Raw genomic sequence first — 15,183 nt, 5'->3', positions numbered from 1 at the left:
CCTTCTGGAATTTCAGAACAGTATCTCCAGTGTGGTGATCTCTACTTTGAAATTCCCAGGTCTTCATATGGACATCTCAGTGATGGAGAGAATGGCAGTAGAGTTTTTTTTTTTTTTTTTTTTTTGAGGTGATTGATAGGAAAGCGGGGGTTACCTTTTATGATATCATATCAGCGTTATATTAAACTTTCATATTATGCTTGCTATCTTGAACGCTTATTAACTTTTAAGTCAAATGTTCTAAGTTTGCATGTAAACGGCTGAACTGCAAGAGAAAACAGGAAACTTAAGCTTGTGGCTTGAGCAAGGAAATCGCGATTGCTGCAAATAAATGTATTTGCTAATGTTTTGCAGAAGGTGTTATAGACATAAAGTCAAGACACATATGTGCTAATGTGGTTGGAATATATATTTTTATCTGTCACATACGCATTAATACATGATCTCCAGACAAATTTTGTACAAAAACATAGTACTTGTGTTAGTTAGGGAGGAGCCGAACACCCCCCCCCCCCCGTTCGGTTCGCACCAGAACCAGCGAACAGACTAAAAGTTTTAAAAGTCTATGGGACTCGAACGTTTGAAATCTAAAGTGCCAATTTTAAAGTCTAATATGGAAGTTATTGTCCTAAAAAGTGTTTGGGGACCCGGGTCCTGCCCATGGGGACATGTATCAAAACAAAACAAAAAAGTTTTAAAACCTGCATTTTTTTCAGGAGCAGTGATTTTAATAATGCTAAAAGTGAAACAATACAAGTGAAATATTCCTTTAAATTTCACACCTGGGGGGGGGGGGGGTGTATAGTATGCCTGTGAAGTAGCGCTTGTTTCCCATGATTAGAACTTTCTCTGCACAAAGTGTAATTTCTGAAGGAAAAAAGTCATTTAAAATCACTTGCGGCTATAATCAGAGAAAGGTCATTCATAAAAATTAAAAATTAAATGCGTGGGGGTCCCCCCAAATTCAATTACCAGACCCTTCAGGTCTGGTGTGGATTTTAAGGGGGACTCCACCCCAAATAAAAAAAAATGCCGTGGAGTTCCCCCAAAAATCCATACCAGACCCCTTATCCGAGCATGCAACCTGGCAGGGCGCATAAAAAGAGAGCGCACCCCCCCCTGAACCGTACCAAGCCACATACCCTCAACATTGGGAGGATGCTTTGGGGGTCTGTGACCCTTCAAAGCACCATGTACCCATGTTGATGGGGACAAGGGCCTCATCCCCATAACCCTTGCCCGGTAGGTTGTGGGGGTCTGCGGGCGGAGGGCTTATCGGAATCTGGAAGACCCCTATAACAAAGGGGATGCCCATATCCCGCCCCCCCCCCCCAATGTGAGTTGGTAATGGGGTACATTGTACCTCTACCAATTCACTAAGGAAGTGTAAAGAATAGTAAAAAAAAACACACACACACACACACACACACACACACACACACACACACACAGTGGAGAAAGTCCTTTATTAAAAAAAAATCCAGAGGTGGTAATCCACTCTCGGTCTCCACTCCAACGCTGTCGGTATCCTGCGACAGTTGATCTCCTCTCCACCGGGGTCCAGCGATGAGAAGATCTCCTCTTCATCCAGGTCCGGGATCCAGCGATGAGATGTCCCTCCAATTGTATGAAGGAGTTCTGTGTTGATATGTATGATAATGTGTATTGTAGTCAGGAGTCACATTGGCTGCTTTAAGGGATTAGTTAATTAGCTCATGTTAATTTATGTTTCTGGTTACAGGTGTATTGTTAGAGTAATATGAGCAGGAGGGGGGGAACCTCCCCCTCAACTGTATATAAGACTTGTATTTTGGTTCTAATAAACAGTCCATGTTCAGCAATCAAACAAGTATCGTCTTGTTTGTCGTTGTCAGCGGTTGGAATATCTGATATCTATACTCGGACTGGGAGGAAGTGGTATATGACGAAAGCACTCAAGCGGAGTGTGGGACGTTTCGTTACATAAGCAATACAAGTTCCTGGCCACCGCCCTTCGGAAAAAAGTCCTACACTTTGTCCGATGAAAATCCGATCGTGTGTACGAGGTTTTAAGCACAACCGCTATCTAGCACTGTTGGCATACGTAAAACCAAACATCTTTATAGAGAATTACAAACTATACATAGACAAAAGTATTTTTTTATTTATTTTTTTCAAAAACAAAAATGCACAATAATACAATTTTATATAAAACTGATCTCTTTTACACGTCTTAAAAAATAAGACTATACATTCTCTTTAAAGTGGAAATTCCCAGTAAACAAATATAAATTTATATTATAAATAGAGTAACCTAAAAAGACATGATTCTAAAAAGTGAAATGATCCAGGATTTGGCATTACAGGTGCCAAGTAATGGCACAACGAATCATTTGGCAGAAGGTCGGCGTCACGTTTCCTGTGGATTTTTTTTTTTCTTTTTGTGTGTTTCTGCATTTCGATCATTCCTTTCCCATAGCTGCCTGTAGATGGAAAGAACGAACATGGTCAGTATAAAAAGCAGATAAGATCAATCTGAGGTTCAAATATCACAAATGTATGAAAGAAAACATGAAAACCACAGTGGCCAGAAGATATTGTGATAGTGCGAGGCCCTGTGGTTGTGTAAAAGCAGGCAAGAGTGACAAAGGGTTCGCAGAGTGAGGGCTTCAGAATGTTTATGATGAGTTGACAAATGTGGTTTTTCAACTGTCTTCTGGTTTTGTAATCCGGAGTGAAACGGCTTCAAAGAGTCTTGGGAGGAACGAAGCCTTTAACCCAGTGTCCAGGGCTTGCTGGAGAGAAGTAGGGTGTGTGTGATTTTAAGGGCTGTGCACACCTGCACAAAGACTTGACAGCAGGTCAGGGCTCCCGTTAGGAGATAGGTGTGCTCTATTCAGGAGACCATACGCCAAGCTGGATTCAGGAAGGCCTTAGTTTGAAGAGTATCAAGAAGACCAAGTGAGCCGAGAGGACCGAGCAAGTCTAGAGGGTGTGTGTGTGTAGCCATTATAATCAAAGGCCGGACAGCAGGTCGGGGCTCCCATTAGGAGACAGGCGTGCTCCACTAAGGAGACCATACGCCAAGCTGGATTCAGGAAGACCTTAGTTTGAAGAGCATCAAGAAGACCAAGCGAGTCGAGAGGACCAAGCAAGTCTTTGAGGGTGTGTCTGTAGCCATTATAATCAAAGGCCAGACAGCCGGTCGGGGCTCCCATTAGGAGACAGGCGTGCTCTACTCAGGAGACCAGACTCCAAGCTGGATTCAGGAAGACCTTAGTTTGAAGAGTATCACGAAGACCAAGTGAGCCGAGAGGACCGAGCAAGTCTAGAGGGTGTGTGTGCAGGTGTGCATAGTCATCATAAATCAAAAGCCTGACAGCAGGTCAGGGCTCCTGTTAGGAGACACGTGTGCTCTACTCAGGAGATTTTATTCCATGCTGGATTCAGGAGGACTTTAGGTCCAAAAGAGTATAAAGAGGACAGAGTGAGTCGAGAGAACCAAGAGGTCTACAGGAGAACAGAGAGCGGGACCAGGGAGTGAGCCTATGCATCAGGGAGCTGCAAATAAAGAGAGCCGAAACAAAGCTGAAGCTGCGATATGCGAGCACGGGTGTGCCGTTAGTTGGTCTGGAGGACAGGGGAACGAGCAACGGTTCTGCAAAGAGAAGGAGCCTGGAGACTTGGTATAGCTTTGTTACTGAAGATAATTTCGATCCCTAAACACAGGGGTGGGCAATTATTTTTTCGATGGGGCCACATGAGAAACTAAAAATATTTTGGAGGGCCGGGCCAAAAGGCTAAACTCAATACTGCATAAAATCAATTGTATTTCTTTATAAAAAGCAGTAAATATCATTGTTGGACAACTGGTACGAGTACTTGTTATAGACATGGCACAGGAGGGGGACAGAGGCTGGGGACATGGCACAGGAGGGGGACAGAGGCTGGGGACATGACACAGGAGGGGGACAGAGGCTGGGGACATGGCACAGGAGGGGGATAGACGCTGGGGACATGACACAGGAGGGGGACAGACGCTGGGGACATGACACAGGAGGGGGACAGACGCTGGGGACATGACACAGGAGGGGGACAGAGGCTGGGGACATGGCACAGGAGGGGGACAGATGCTGGGGACATGACACAGGAGGGGGACAGACGCTGGGGACATTACACAGGAGGGGGACAGAGGCTGGGGACATGGCACAGAGGCTGCAAATAAATTATCATATCACTTCTTCACATCATCAGTATGCTGTGTCTTCCTCCTGTGCCCATTTCACCTCTCCACAGATCTGACCTGTGGAGAGGTGAAAGGGGCACAGGAGGAGGACACAGCATACTGATGATGTCTAGGTAGGATAGCACTTCACACTCTGCTGCTGGACTGAGGAGGACTCACCAGACAAGGCCAGGGCAGTGGCACTGAGGGCAGGCAGCAGGCGTCGAGAGGAGTCCTACTCCAACGAAGAGAGTGGAGACCGGGGTCCACTCCAGGTCCGGGCACCAGCATGGCGGCTGGCCGACTGCTACAGTCAGTCAGTCGGGCGGGCAGAGCAGGCAGGCAGGCGCACTGGTCGGTCTCCGTCTGCCTTCACTCAGTCCACTCCGTCACAGTGGGGGTGCGTCTGCAGTGTGTCCACTACATCTGCTGCTGTGTGCTATCCCGCCGGTGCCGCTCTCCACAGAGTCCACACATTCTACGATGTTCCTCAGTTTCCCCCGCGCTGCTCTTTTGAATAGGCTGGCAGCAGTGTTGTTAGTGCGAAAATGCGCTTTGATAATTGGCTGCGCAGCGGGTGGTGGTGGGCTGGGCGGTCAGAGAGGGCGAGGCTATGCATAATGTAGGAGGACTAGACGCTGCCTGCGCTGCGGCTCACATTCGGATCTTTTTACGGGCACATTTCCCTTATTACGGACTTTTACGAACAGGGAAAAAGTGCCTTTTGTTTACATACTGTCCGTAATTCTACGGACGGTTGGCAACATCAGGGGGCCGGATTAAAAGGTTCGCCGGGCCGTATACGGCCCGCGGGCCTTAGTTTGCCCAGGTCTGCCTTAACAGAACACTTCCCCTTTAGTGTCACCCCCTCACCTACCCAAACGCTGCAGAATCTCGCTCAACAAGAAGGCAGGAGTGACAAAGGGATACCAGAGGAATAAATTTGTGTTTTCTTTACTCTCTTAATGTTCTTGTCGTTGGCAAGTTGTCATCGGTAATGTGACATGTCCATTAGGTTGATGAGTTGGATTATAGTGCGACATGGGCCTTTGGTTGAAGTGTTGACGTATCATAGTGTGACATGGACCTTTGTATGAAGGGAAGCAACATAGTGTGACATGGGCCTTTTGTTGAAGAGTTCAGAGATCATTGCATGACATGGGTCTTAGTATGAAGGGAAGGATCATAGTGTGACATGAGCCTTTGGTTGAAGACTTGATGGATCATAGAGTCACTTGGGCCTTCAGTTGAAGAGACAGATCGTAGAATTATATGGGCCTTAGGCCCCATACTCACGAGCAAACATGTCTGCTGAAACTGGCCCGCAGGCCAGTTTCAGCAGACATGTTTGGTCGTGTGTGGGCGCGAGCGGGCCGAATTCCAGCAAACATTTGCCCGCCGGGCCTTTTCCCAGCAGACAAATATTCCTGGACTTGTTTTAAAACAGCCCGCTGGAATTCTGCCCGCTCGGACATGTACGGTCGTCAGTACAGACCTACCGTACATGTCCAGGCGCCCGCCGTCCCTCGCATGCGTCGAATGACTTCGACGCATGCGTGGAAGCATTTTAAAGGCGGGCCGCCCACGTCGCCGCGTCATTGTCGCGGCGACACCGCGTCATCGACGCGGCGACACCGCGGACACGCCCCGCGTATTGTTTACGCGCGGACTTCTGTACGATGGTGTGTACAACCATCGTACAGAAGCCCTCTGGCAGACATGTATGGTGAAAACGGTCCGACGGACCGCTTTCACCATACATGTTTGGTCGTGAGTACCCGGCCTTAGGTTGAAGAGCTGATGGATCATAGTGTGACATGGGTCTTTGGCTGAAGAGTTGATGACTCATGGGCCTTAGGTTGAAGAGACATATCATAGTGTGACATGGGCCTTAGGTTGAAGAGCTGATAGATCATAGTGTGACATGGGCCTTAGGTTGAAGAGCTGATGGCTCATAGCGTGAAATGGGTCTTTGGTTGAAAAGCTGATAAGTCATAGTGTGAAATGGGTCTTTGGTTGAAGAGTTAATGGATCATAGTGTAACATGGGCCTTTGGTTGAAGAGTTGATGGATCATAGTGTGAAATGGGTCTTTGGTTGGAAAGTTGACAGACCATGGGGCAACATGGGTCTTGGGCTGAAGAGTTAAACGGTCATAAAGCATTATTCATTCAAAGCTCCCCCAAGTGTAGTACAATAACTGAAAAAGGCCTCCAGTTGTCAGGAACTAAAGCTTCCAAATCTTACCAAAGTCCTTCATGTTAAGAGATGAACTGCCTCCATTACATTGCTAATTTATTGGCTCTATTTATTGGGAATTGTCAGGTGTGTGGGTTACAATGGTGGACTCACCCTGGCTTGCAGTGATTTCTGACCCCGGTGAACTCTGCTCTTCTTCTCATATACTGAATGAAGTCTTTCAATCAGGAAGCGTTTATCTTCACCTTCCTAGGGCAGACAGGAGAAAGACAAGAGTTAAAAAACTTGATTAGAGCTGAACTCCAGGAAGATAGTGCAGTTGTGTGTTACTTTAGACATAATTAAATGCAATCTGACAGAGCTTGAGATATTTTACAAAGAAGAATGGGCAGAAATGTCCCTCTCTAGATGTGCAAAGCTGGTAGAGACACCCCCAAAAAGACTTGTAGAGAAAGGGGGTTCTACAAAGTATTGACTCCGGAGGGCGCCATACAAATGCCCCCACACACTTTTCACATATTAATTTGTAAAAAAAAAAAAATGTAAAACCATTTATCATTTTCCTTCCACTTCAAAATGATGTGCTATTTTGTGTTGGTCTATCACATAAAATCCCAATAAAATATATTTATGTTTTTGGTTGCAACATGAGAAAATTTGGAAAATTTAAGGGGTGTCAAGGCACTGAATGTAATATACATAAGAGATGACTAACTAACGAATGCACTTACGTTGGCGATCTGCTCCTTCAGCAAGTTGATAACTTTTCTCTGTCCATTTACAATCTGGATATGGAAGTAAATGACCACCCTGGAAAAATAATATTACCCTTAGAATATATTTCTAACTTTAGACTACAGAAAGCAGAATGCAGAATGCTTCTCCCTTCCTCTCTGTAACACGGGGGAATGCTACACTACCGACCCAACCAAAATTTAAATACAAGTGTAAGACTCAGCCAGCCCTGTCCCACAAACCACCCCATCCTGACGTGTTTCGTCCCGTCACATTAAGGCTTAGTCATAGAGGTCACCTCTCTGTGCCTTGTAGTAGTGTCATAGAGGTCACCTCTCTGTGCCTTGTAGTAGTTTGTCACATTCAAAAGGAATTGCTCAGAAATATTTAAAAAAGTCTCACCAATCATCTATGTACCCTTTGCAGCTCTGAAGATATTATTTGGATGAGTAGCAAAATGCTCAACAGATGAAGTCCATTTGAATGTGACCAACTATTATCTACTCACAAAATCTACTTGTTTACCATAGTTCCACAGTTTAATTCTCCTCTTCCATGTATACATTTCTCTGGCATTCATTCCCACCAAGAAACCAAGCCATGACTTAATCTGGTGGAACCAATGGGGTACCTTGTCCTGGATGGATGAGAACCTTCACAAACAACTCTTTATTTATTCAACCTCTACTCGCAAAATCTACTTGTTCACCAAAATTCCATAGATTAATTCTTCTCTTCCATGTATACATTTTTCTGGCATTTATTCCCACCAAGAAGCCAAGATATGACTTGGGGGGGGGGGGGGAGCCAACCTCTATTGAAGGGGTACCTTGTCCTGGATGGACGAGAACCATCACAAACAACTCATTATTTATCCACCCAATACCCACACAAAGTCTACTTGTTCCACACCAATTCTCCTCTTCCATGTATAAAATTTCCCTGGCACTCATTCCCACCAAGACATGACTTAGCCTGGTGGAGCCGACATCTACTGAAGGATGAGTCCACCTGCTCTAGCACTTTTAACCTAAACCACTGATTGACTCTTTAAGTGTATTCATTGAATTTGTTTTTTTTCTCTAGCAAAGATGCGTTGATTATCCAGTACCCTCCACTACTCACAATAGGATTGACGATGCCACATATATAAACAGAGTATTCTCCCAGAGGTAGTGGTGGATCCAGCTGACCCAGCTCATACGAGGGTTCAAGACTTCTAGCTGCCTGACGTAAACTTTGCCAGCCTCATACATTGTGCTGAGAGATCGGAAAGGACCGCAGGATTTTGAAGGTGTTACCCTGTCAAAGAGAAAGGGGTGATGTCACTGCATATTATATTATAGGAAGTTTGTAGTACACAAGATTTTGTCTTAATTTTACAAGTTTAACCCATTAGCTCACAATCTGAACATTAATATTCTTCACCGGGTTTCCCCATGTTGTGAGTTCATTAGTAAATGTCCTCCCTTTGAGAACCACCAGTCGACACTTTGCCTTAAATGTCCCTAAAAAATGCATATAGATTATTCATAGAGTCACTTTCATACTGATACAAATACATTCGGTTCGGGCATCTAGGCATCGTGACCTCTGGTCGGGAATGGGTTAAATATAAAAAGAAGAGAAAAATGTGAAGAATCATCTGTTAGCTGCATTGCCATCTACAGGTGTACCTTGGTACTGTAGCCCTAAGGACAGAGCTTGGCCCTAATCGCAGACCTCTGCCCAAAGGCGCAGAGTTCGGCCCCAAGGGCAGAGCCCGGCTCAAATCGCAGAGCTCGGCCCAAAGCCCAGCCCAAAGCCCAGAGCTCCTATTTATGTATTTTTTAGATACAGACACATAGAAAAAAAAAATTTGCACAGGGCTCAGCTCTTGGGGGGGTGGTACTGATGTAAACATTCTGAACTATATAGAGCAGCTCATATACTAATATATATATATATATATATTACACACACACTACAAATACATGCATTTCTTCTACTTACGACCACACTGTATAAGAGAGGAACACAGACGCCCCGAGAAAAGACGGAAAGCAAAGCAGAGTCAGAAACACCGTACTCATATGAGAGGCCCTCCATGGCTTGCTGGGCGATCGGCAGTTCCGCATCAGGCTGGCCTACAAGAGTTTAAAATGAGATCTTATTTAATTAAAGTGGTTGTAAGAAAAATTAACAAAGCATATACCTCTATAGTGTGCACTTGTCTCAATCCATACCCTTTCGGACCTCTCCTTCCTCTACTATTTGCATCAATCACTTCTGAGAGGTTATGTTGGCCCCACAGAATTCTGGGAGACATCCCTGCCCCCTCCAGCACACAGAAGGTGGTTGACTCAGATGTGCATGCTCCCCTAGGAGTCTGTGTAGAGGGGGGGTGTATCCTTTCACGCCACTCAGGTCTCAGATTACACTCAGCTCTCCTCTCTAGCCTGTGCAGTGTGTAACCCAAGATCCTCACCCCCTGCCTGCTACAGCCATCTACAAGGCAGAGCTGTCATCTAGATCAGCCTTTTTCAACCAGGGTGCCCAGGTACCCTGGGGTGCCTTGGAAAAATGCCAAAAAAAATACCAAATTGTATACAAGCCAGCAGGTGGATCAAGTCTGCCCTTTAGGTACACAAAGCCAAGGCTTTTCATTATGCACCATTACAACTAGACCCTGGCATCCTAACAGCCAATGACTTCATTAGTTGATAAGGAGGATGTCTGTTGCCTCCACAGCATCCTTGTTTGACCCTCCACTGCTCCTCTCCCTCAGCGCTAGGGTGGCATTAGCTGACTGATGGAGAAAAATTGAGAGAGAAGAGAAACATTGGAATACTAGTCAGTAACAGTGTGCAAAAGTGTATTTGCTTTGGAAAAATAAATCACCTCTGACGTTGGGTGTCCTACGTGTGGAGGTTGCTGCATTATGTAAAGTTATTTTACATTTTAGAATGGGTGCCTTGAGACTGTCCACCATTTTAAAGGGTGACTTGAGAGTAACGATAATTTTAAAGGGTGCCTTGACTGGAAAAAAAAAAAAAGAAACACTGATCTAGATATACCAACCACAGAGCACCATATTCTACAAGTCTACTGCAATTCTGCTAGGCGGTGAACACATTTCAGACTTTGGGTATGAACAGGTGTGTTGCAATGGCTATTTTAGTGATTTTTATAGCATACATATAAAAAATGATTAATTTTAGTTACATGTTTTGTTTTTAGAAGCTGGGCTCCCCCTATTCATATGCTAATGAACTGGTTTGACTGGTTCGTGAGCTCAGGACAGGAAGTGATGCTACAGGAAGTAGGAGGGAAAAAAAGGACCATGGCCATGTGATGAACAAAGGAAGCACCAGAAGGTTTGCAGGACTCTAAGCAAGGAGCAGTCTGGAGAGATCTTGGATAAAAGGAAGAAGACTCCATCACCAGGAAGAAGTAGTGTATACCTTTGTATACATTCTGCATGCAAATTTGCTGGAAGGAAAGATAGATTGTGCATGTGTATAGTGTATGCATATTTTGTGATACCCTCCATGTTGTGTATTATTTTTTTCTACAAGTGAGTAGAGCAATTTTGTTTAGTAAAGCAAATTCCTTCTTTTTACCACAGAGTAATCTTAAAACTCAAGGGTTGGGGTTTAACTCAAGGGCCGGGGTTTAGATGGTAATAAAAAGGGCAAAAGATAAAATATTTCCCACTTGAAATGTAGATCTTAAGAATCCATAAAGAGATACCTGTAGGTGTTCAACATGTTCACTTGTTCTGACAGTAGATGGTAAATTAATCAAAATGTTGTAGGATCTCTCTTACCTTTTTGACATAAAAAAGCAGAAGTAACTTCAACATCTGGATGACGGGAATTAGAGGACAAAACAGAACGCCGAGCCTGCAAACCCCCCCAAAAAAAGATAAAATAAATTAAACGTTGTTGTGCATAGTGGGTAAAGTCACCATTGGCTCCCGCTGCTGTCAATCAAATCCTGTAATGGGGAGCAAGGAGGTGTGGCCAAGCTGTGCTGTCTGAGTCTATTGATGCAGGTAGCACGACTCAGGATCAAGCCCACACAAGCGCCCCGCAATCCTATGGCTGTGAAAAGTATTCCATGTCTGCCTCCCCTAGGCTCCTCCTCAACTGTGCTGAGAATAGGAATTTGGGGGGCGGCAGGGGGTAAGATCTATTCTAGGATAGGAAATTTGGGGGGAATTGTGCTGGGGGGACGGGTGGAAGAGGATTTGTGCTAAAAGCCTGCAGTCACCAGTGATGCACCTCCATTGCTATATACATATACAGAAAAAGAGTCGCCCTTTGGGACTTTGAATGAGGTGGTCACAGTTTGCTCAAACATCTTGGGGGGAAAGTACAGTTTGGCACTGTTGCCCTGGGACGTTAGTTGACCTTGTCCCGGCACTGTTATGGACAATGAAATGCTGCCGTCTAGAACAGTGTTTCTCAACTCCAGTCCTCAAGGCGCCCCAACAGGTCATGTTTTCAGGATTTCCCTCAGATGAAACGGCTGAGGTAATTACTAAGGCAGGGAAACTGATCAAATACCTGTGCAAAATAATGGGAAGCCTGAAAACATGACCTGTTGGGGTGCCCTGAGGACTGCAGTTGAGAAGCACTGGTCTAGAACACCGAAGGAGTCTTATATTGAAGGATGGAATGGAACATGCAGAGAGCAGTCGACGTTGAGATGATCTCACCATGCCAGCGTCTGCCCATAAATGAGCTCCAGGACATTGCGAGCGATGTCAAACTCAGTGCGATACTTTTTATTCCTCTGTCTCTTCTGCTGGATTAGCCTGTCAAAAACAATCACAAAAAGACGGGTGAGTAGGCAGAGATAGGTGGGAGGGCGGTGGAGGCTGGCGGAGGATGGTGGAGGGGTTAGGTTCAGCGACAGCTTGAACTGACAGATTTACCTAAATAACTGCTCTCCGAAGAGGGTGTCCAACAGATTGAAGATCAGATCCATGATGACGAAGCGGTACAACTCCTGCCCCACCAGAGTCTCCCAGCACTGAAACAACAAATACTAAACTCAGCATGAGCGAGTACAATAGAATAGGATAGAAAGGCTTTGTGAACTCATGAGAAGTGCTCAGGGTCACCGGCATGGAAATTCCTCATCACTCTGCAATACACTTTTCATCTATTAGTACTGACATGGGGAGAGAAGGGATGGCAGATCACATCAATTTAATACTAATATATATATATATATATATATTATATATATATATATATATTATATCCCAGGCAATAAAAAACTGAAACAACATCACTGGCCAAGTCCCAAGTTTTCCAGCATTTGGCCTGTCGAGTGGGAAGGTAGAACTTTCAGTGGCCTCAATCAGGGTCCCGAGGAAACCCTAAGGTTCCACCATCGGTTGCTAGGGGTTTGCGGCTGACTGGCTTCTCATTTGATGGCACCTGCACAGTTCCATTACCAATGCCACCTGGCAGAGTCAACAACATTCTGACCACCACTGTAAGGGTTGTATTCTTCCCACTGACCACCAATGGAAGAAGCATTCCTTCCACTGATCACCAATGTAAGGGACATTCTTCCCACTGATCACCAATGTAAGGGACATTCTTCCCACTGATCACCAATGTAAGGGACATTCTTCCCACTGATCACCAATGTAAGGAACATTCTTCTCACTGATCACCAATGTAAGGAACATTCTTCTCACTGATCACCAATGTAAGGAACATTCTTCTCACTGATCACCAATGTAAGGAACATTCTTCTCACTGATCACCAATGTAAGGAACATTCTTCCCACTGATGACCAATGTAAGGGACATTCTTCTCACTGATGACCAATGTAAGGGACATTCTTCCCACTGATCACCAATGTAAGGGACATTCTTCCCACTGATCACCAATGTAAGGGACATTCTTCTCACTGATCACCAATGTAAGGAACATTCTTCCCACTGATCACCAATGTAAGGGACATTCTTCTCACTGATCACCAATGTAAGGGACATTCTTCTCACTGATCACCAATGTAAGGAACATTCTTCTCACTGATCACCAATGTAAGGGACATTCTTCTCACTGATCACCAATGTAAGGGACATTCTTCCCACTGATCACCAATGTAAGGGACATTCTTCTCACTGATCACCAATGTAAGGAACATTCTTCTCACTGATCACCAATGTAAGGGACATTCTTCCCACTGATCACCAATGTAAGGGACATTCTTCCCACTGATCACCAATGTAAGGGACATTCTTCCCACTGATCACCAATGTAAGGAACATTCTTCTCACTGATCACCAATGTAAGGGACATTATTCCCACTGACCACCAATGTAAGGAACATTCTTCTCACTGATCACCAATGTAAGGGACATTCTTCCCACTGATCACCAATGTAAGGAACATTCTTCTCACTGATCAATTCACCAATGTAAGGGTTCCCCCAAGACCTTAAAATTATTTTAGGGGTTCCTCTGGGGTAAAGGCTGATCTAATGTAATAAATCTGTGAGTAATCGATGCAGTTGCCATAATGGTCACCTTCTTTCTGTTCCCTCCAACCAATCATCAATTATCTGTAGCTCCTCCTTTTTATTCAGGCGCTTCTTAATACTACAGTGCCCGCCGCCAACTTTCCAGCAACCAACGCCATGGTGATATTTGCACCATGTGGAAAGTGAATGTATTCATTGGCATACCTTATAATCCTCATAGTTGGCCTTCCTTTTTAACCAATGGTAACACAGAACACCAAGGATAACAATCTTCAGCAGAAGGTTTCTAGTAAAAAAAAAGTCAAAGAGTCAAAAAGATCACCAACAAAAAATAACTGACGCCTAATATTAAAGAGGTTACTCCATCTGAAAGTGATATTTTTACCTATAGATACCTAGAAAGTCATCAAGGGGTAGATATACAACAATCAGCCACAACATTATGACCACTGACACGTAAAGTAAATAACATTGATTATCTCCTTACAATGGCACCTAAAAGTGGGTGGGATATATAAGGCAGGAAGTAAACACGTTGTCCCTGAAGTTGACGTGTTGAAAGCAGAAAAAAAATGGGAAAGTGTAAGAATCTGAAGGGCTTTGACAAGGACTGACTAGTAATAGCTAATAATAGCTAGAGGAGGGGGTCAGAGCAACTCCAAAACTGCAGCTCTTCAACATGCATAAGGTTCTTTAACTCATGGGTTTCGGGCCTGTGTTTAGACAATGGATAGTCATGGTGTATAGAGTGAGAATACGATTAGGACCATCTCCCCCTTTTTGCAGGATTGACCAAAAGTGGTCCTAGGAAGGAAAACTGGCTAACCGGTGACAGGGTCATGGGTGGCCAAGGCTCATTGATGGAGGTGGGGAGGGAAGGCTCATTGATGGAGGTGGGGGTGAGGAGGGAAAGCTCATTGATAGAGGTGTGGAGAAAAGGCTCATTGATGGAGGTGTGAAGAAAAGGCTCATTGATGGAGGTGTGGGGAAAAGGCTCATTGATGGAGGTGTGGAGAAAAGGCTCATTGATGGAGGTGTGGAGAAAAGGCTCATTGATGGAGGTGGGGGTGAGGAGGAAAAGGCTCATTGATGGAGGTGGGGGTGAGGAGGGAAAGCTCATTGATGGAGGTGGGGGTGAGGAGGGAAAGCTCATTGATGGAGGTGGGGAGGGAAAGCTCATTGATGGAGGTGAGGAGGGAAAGCTCATTGATGGAGGTGAGGAGGGAAAGCTCATTGATGGAGGTGAGGAGGGAAAGCTCATTGATGGAGGTGAGGAGGGAAAGCTCATTGATGGAGGTGGTGAGGGAAAGCTCATTGATGGAGGTGGCAAGGGAAAGCTCATTGGTGGAGGTGGGGAGGGAAAGCTCATTGGTGGAGGTGGGGAGGGAAAGCTCATTGATGGAGGTGGGGAGGGAAAGCTCATTGATGGAGGTGGGGAGGGAAGGCTGGCCTGTGTAGTCCGATCCAAAATAAGGGCTACTGGAGCTCAAAGTTTGGAATAGGGTAATGCTGGTTCGGATAGAAAGGTGTTCAGAACACACCGAGCATTGCAGTTT

At 45.0% G+C, this 15,183-nt stretch overlaps 1 protein-coding gene across 4 annotated transcripts in view; it reads right to left on the bottom strand.

Moving 5' to 3' along the window:
• Positions 1 to 2,417: 2,417 nt before the first annotated feature.
• The window catches only part of TMC6 (transmembrane channel like 6), a 45,053-nt gene continuing 32,287 nt past the window's right edge, over positions 2,418 to 15,183 (bottom strand). For all 4 annotated transcript variants that reach the window (XM_040331049.1, XM_040331051.1, XM_040331050.1 and 1 more), the window contains exons 13-21: positions 13,832 to 13,913; positions 12,059 to 12,156; positions 11,840 to 11,938; positions 10,946 to 11,021; positions 9,130 to 9,263; positions 8,263 to 8,439; positions 7,134 to 7,212; positions 6,556 to 6,651; positions 2,418 to 2,462 (exon numbers count right to left, since the gene is read on the bottom strand). In XM_040331049.1, coding sequence (XP_040186983.1) covers positions 2,442 to 2,462; positions 6,556 to 6,651; positions 7,134 to 7,212; positions 8,263 to 8,439; positions 9,130 to 9,263; positions 10,946 to 11,021; positions 11,840 to 11,938; positions 12,059 to 12,156; positions 13,832 to 13,913 — 862 coding nt within the window. In that variant the 3' untranslated portion in view covers positions 2,418 to 2,441. The remainder of the gene's footprint in view (positions 2,463 to 6,555; positions 6,652 to 7,133; positions 7,213 to 8,262; positions 8,440 to 9,129; positions 9,264 to 10,945; positions 11,022 to 11,839; positions 11,939 to 12,058; positions 12,157 to 13,831; positions 13,914 to 15,183) is intronic.

Source organism: Rana temporaria, chromosome 12, assembly GCF_905171775.1.
Source record: "Rana temporaria chromosome 12, aRanTem1.1, whole genome shotgun sequence".
Taxonomy (NCBI): domain Eukaryota; kingdom Metazoa; phylum Chordata; class Amphibia; order Anura; family Ranidae; genus Rana; species Rana temporaria.
Note: the sequence above shows the minus strand (reverse complement) of the source record. Positions and strands in the feature narration are given on the sequence as shown.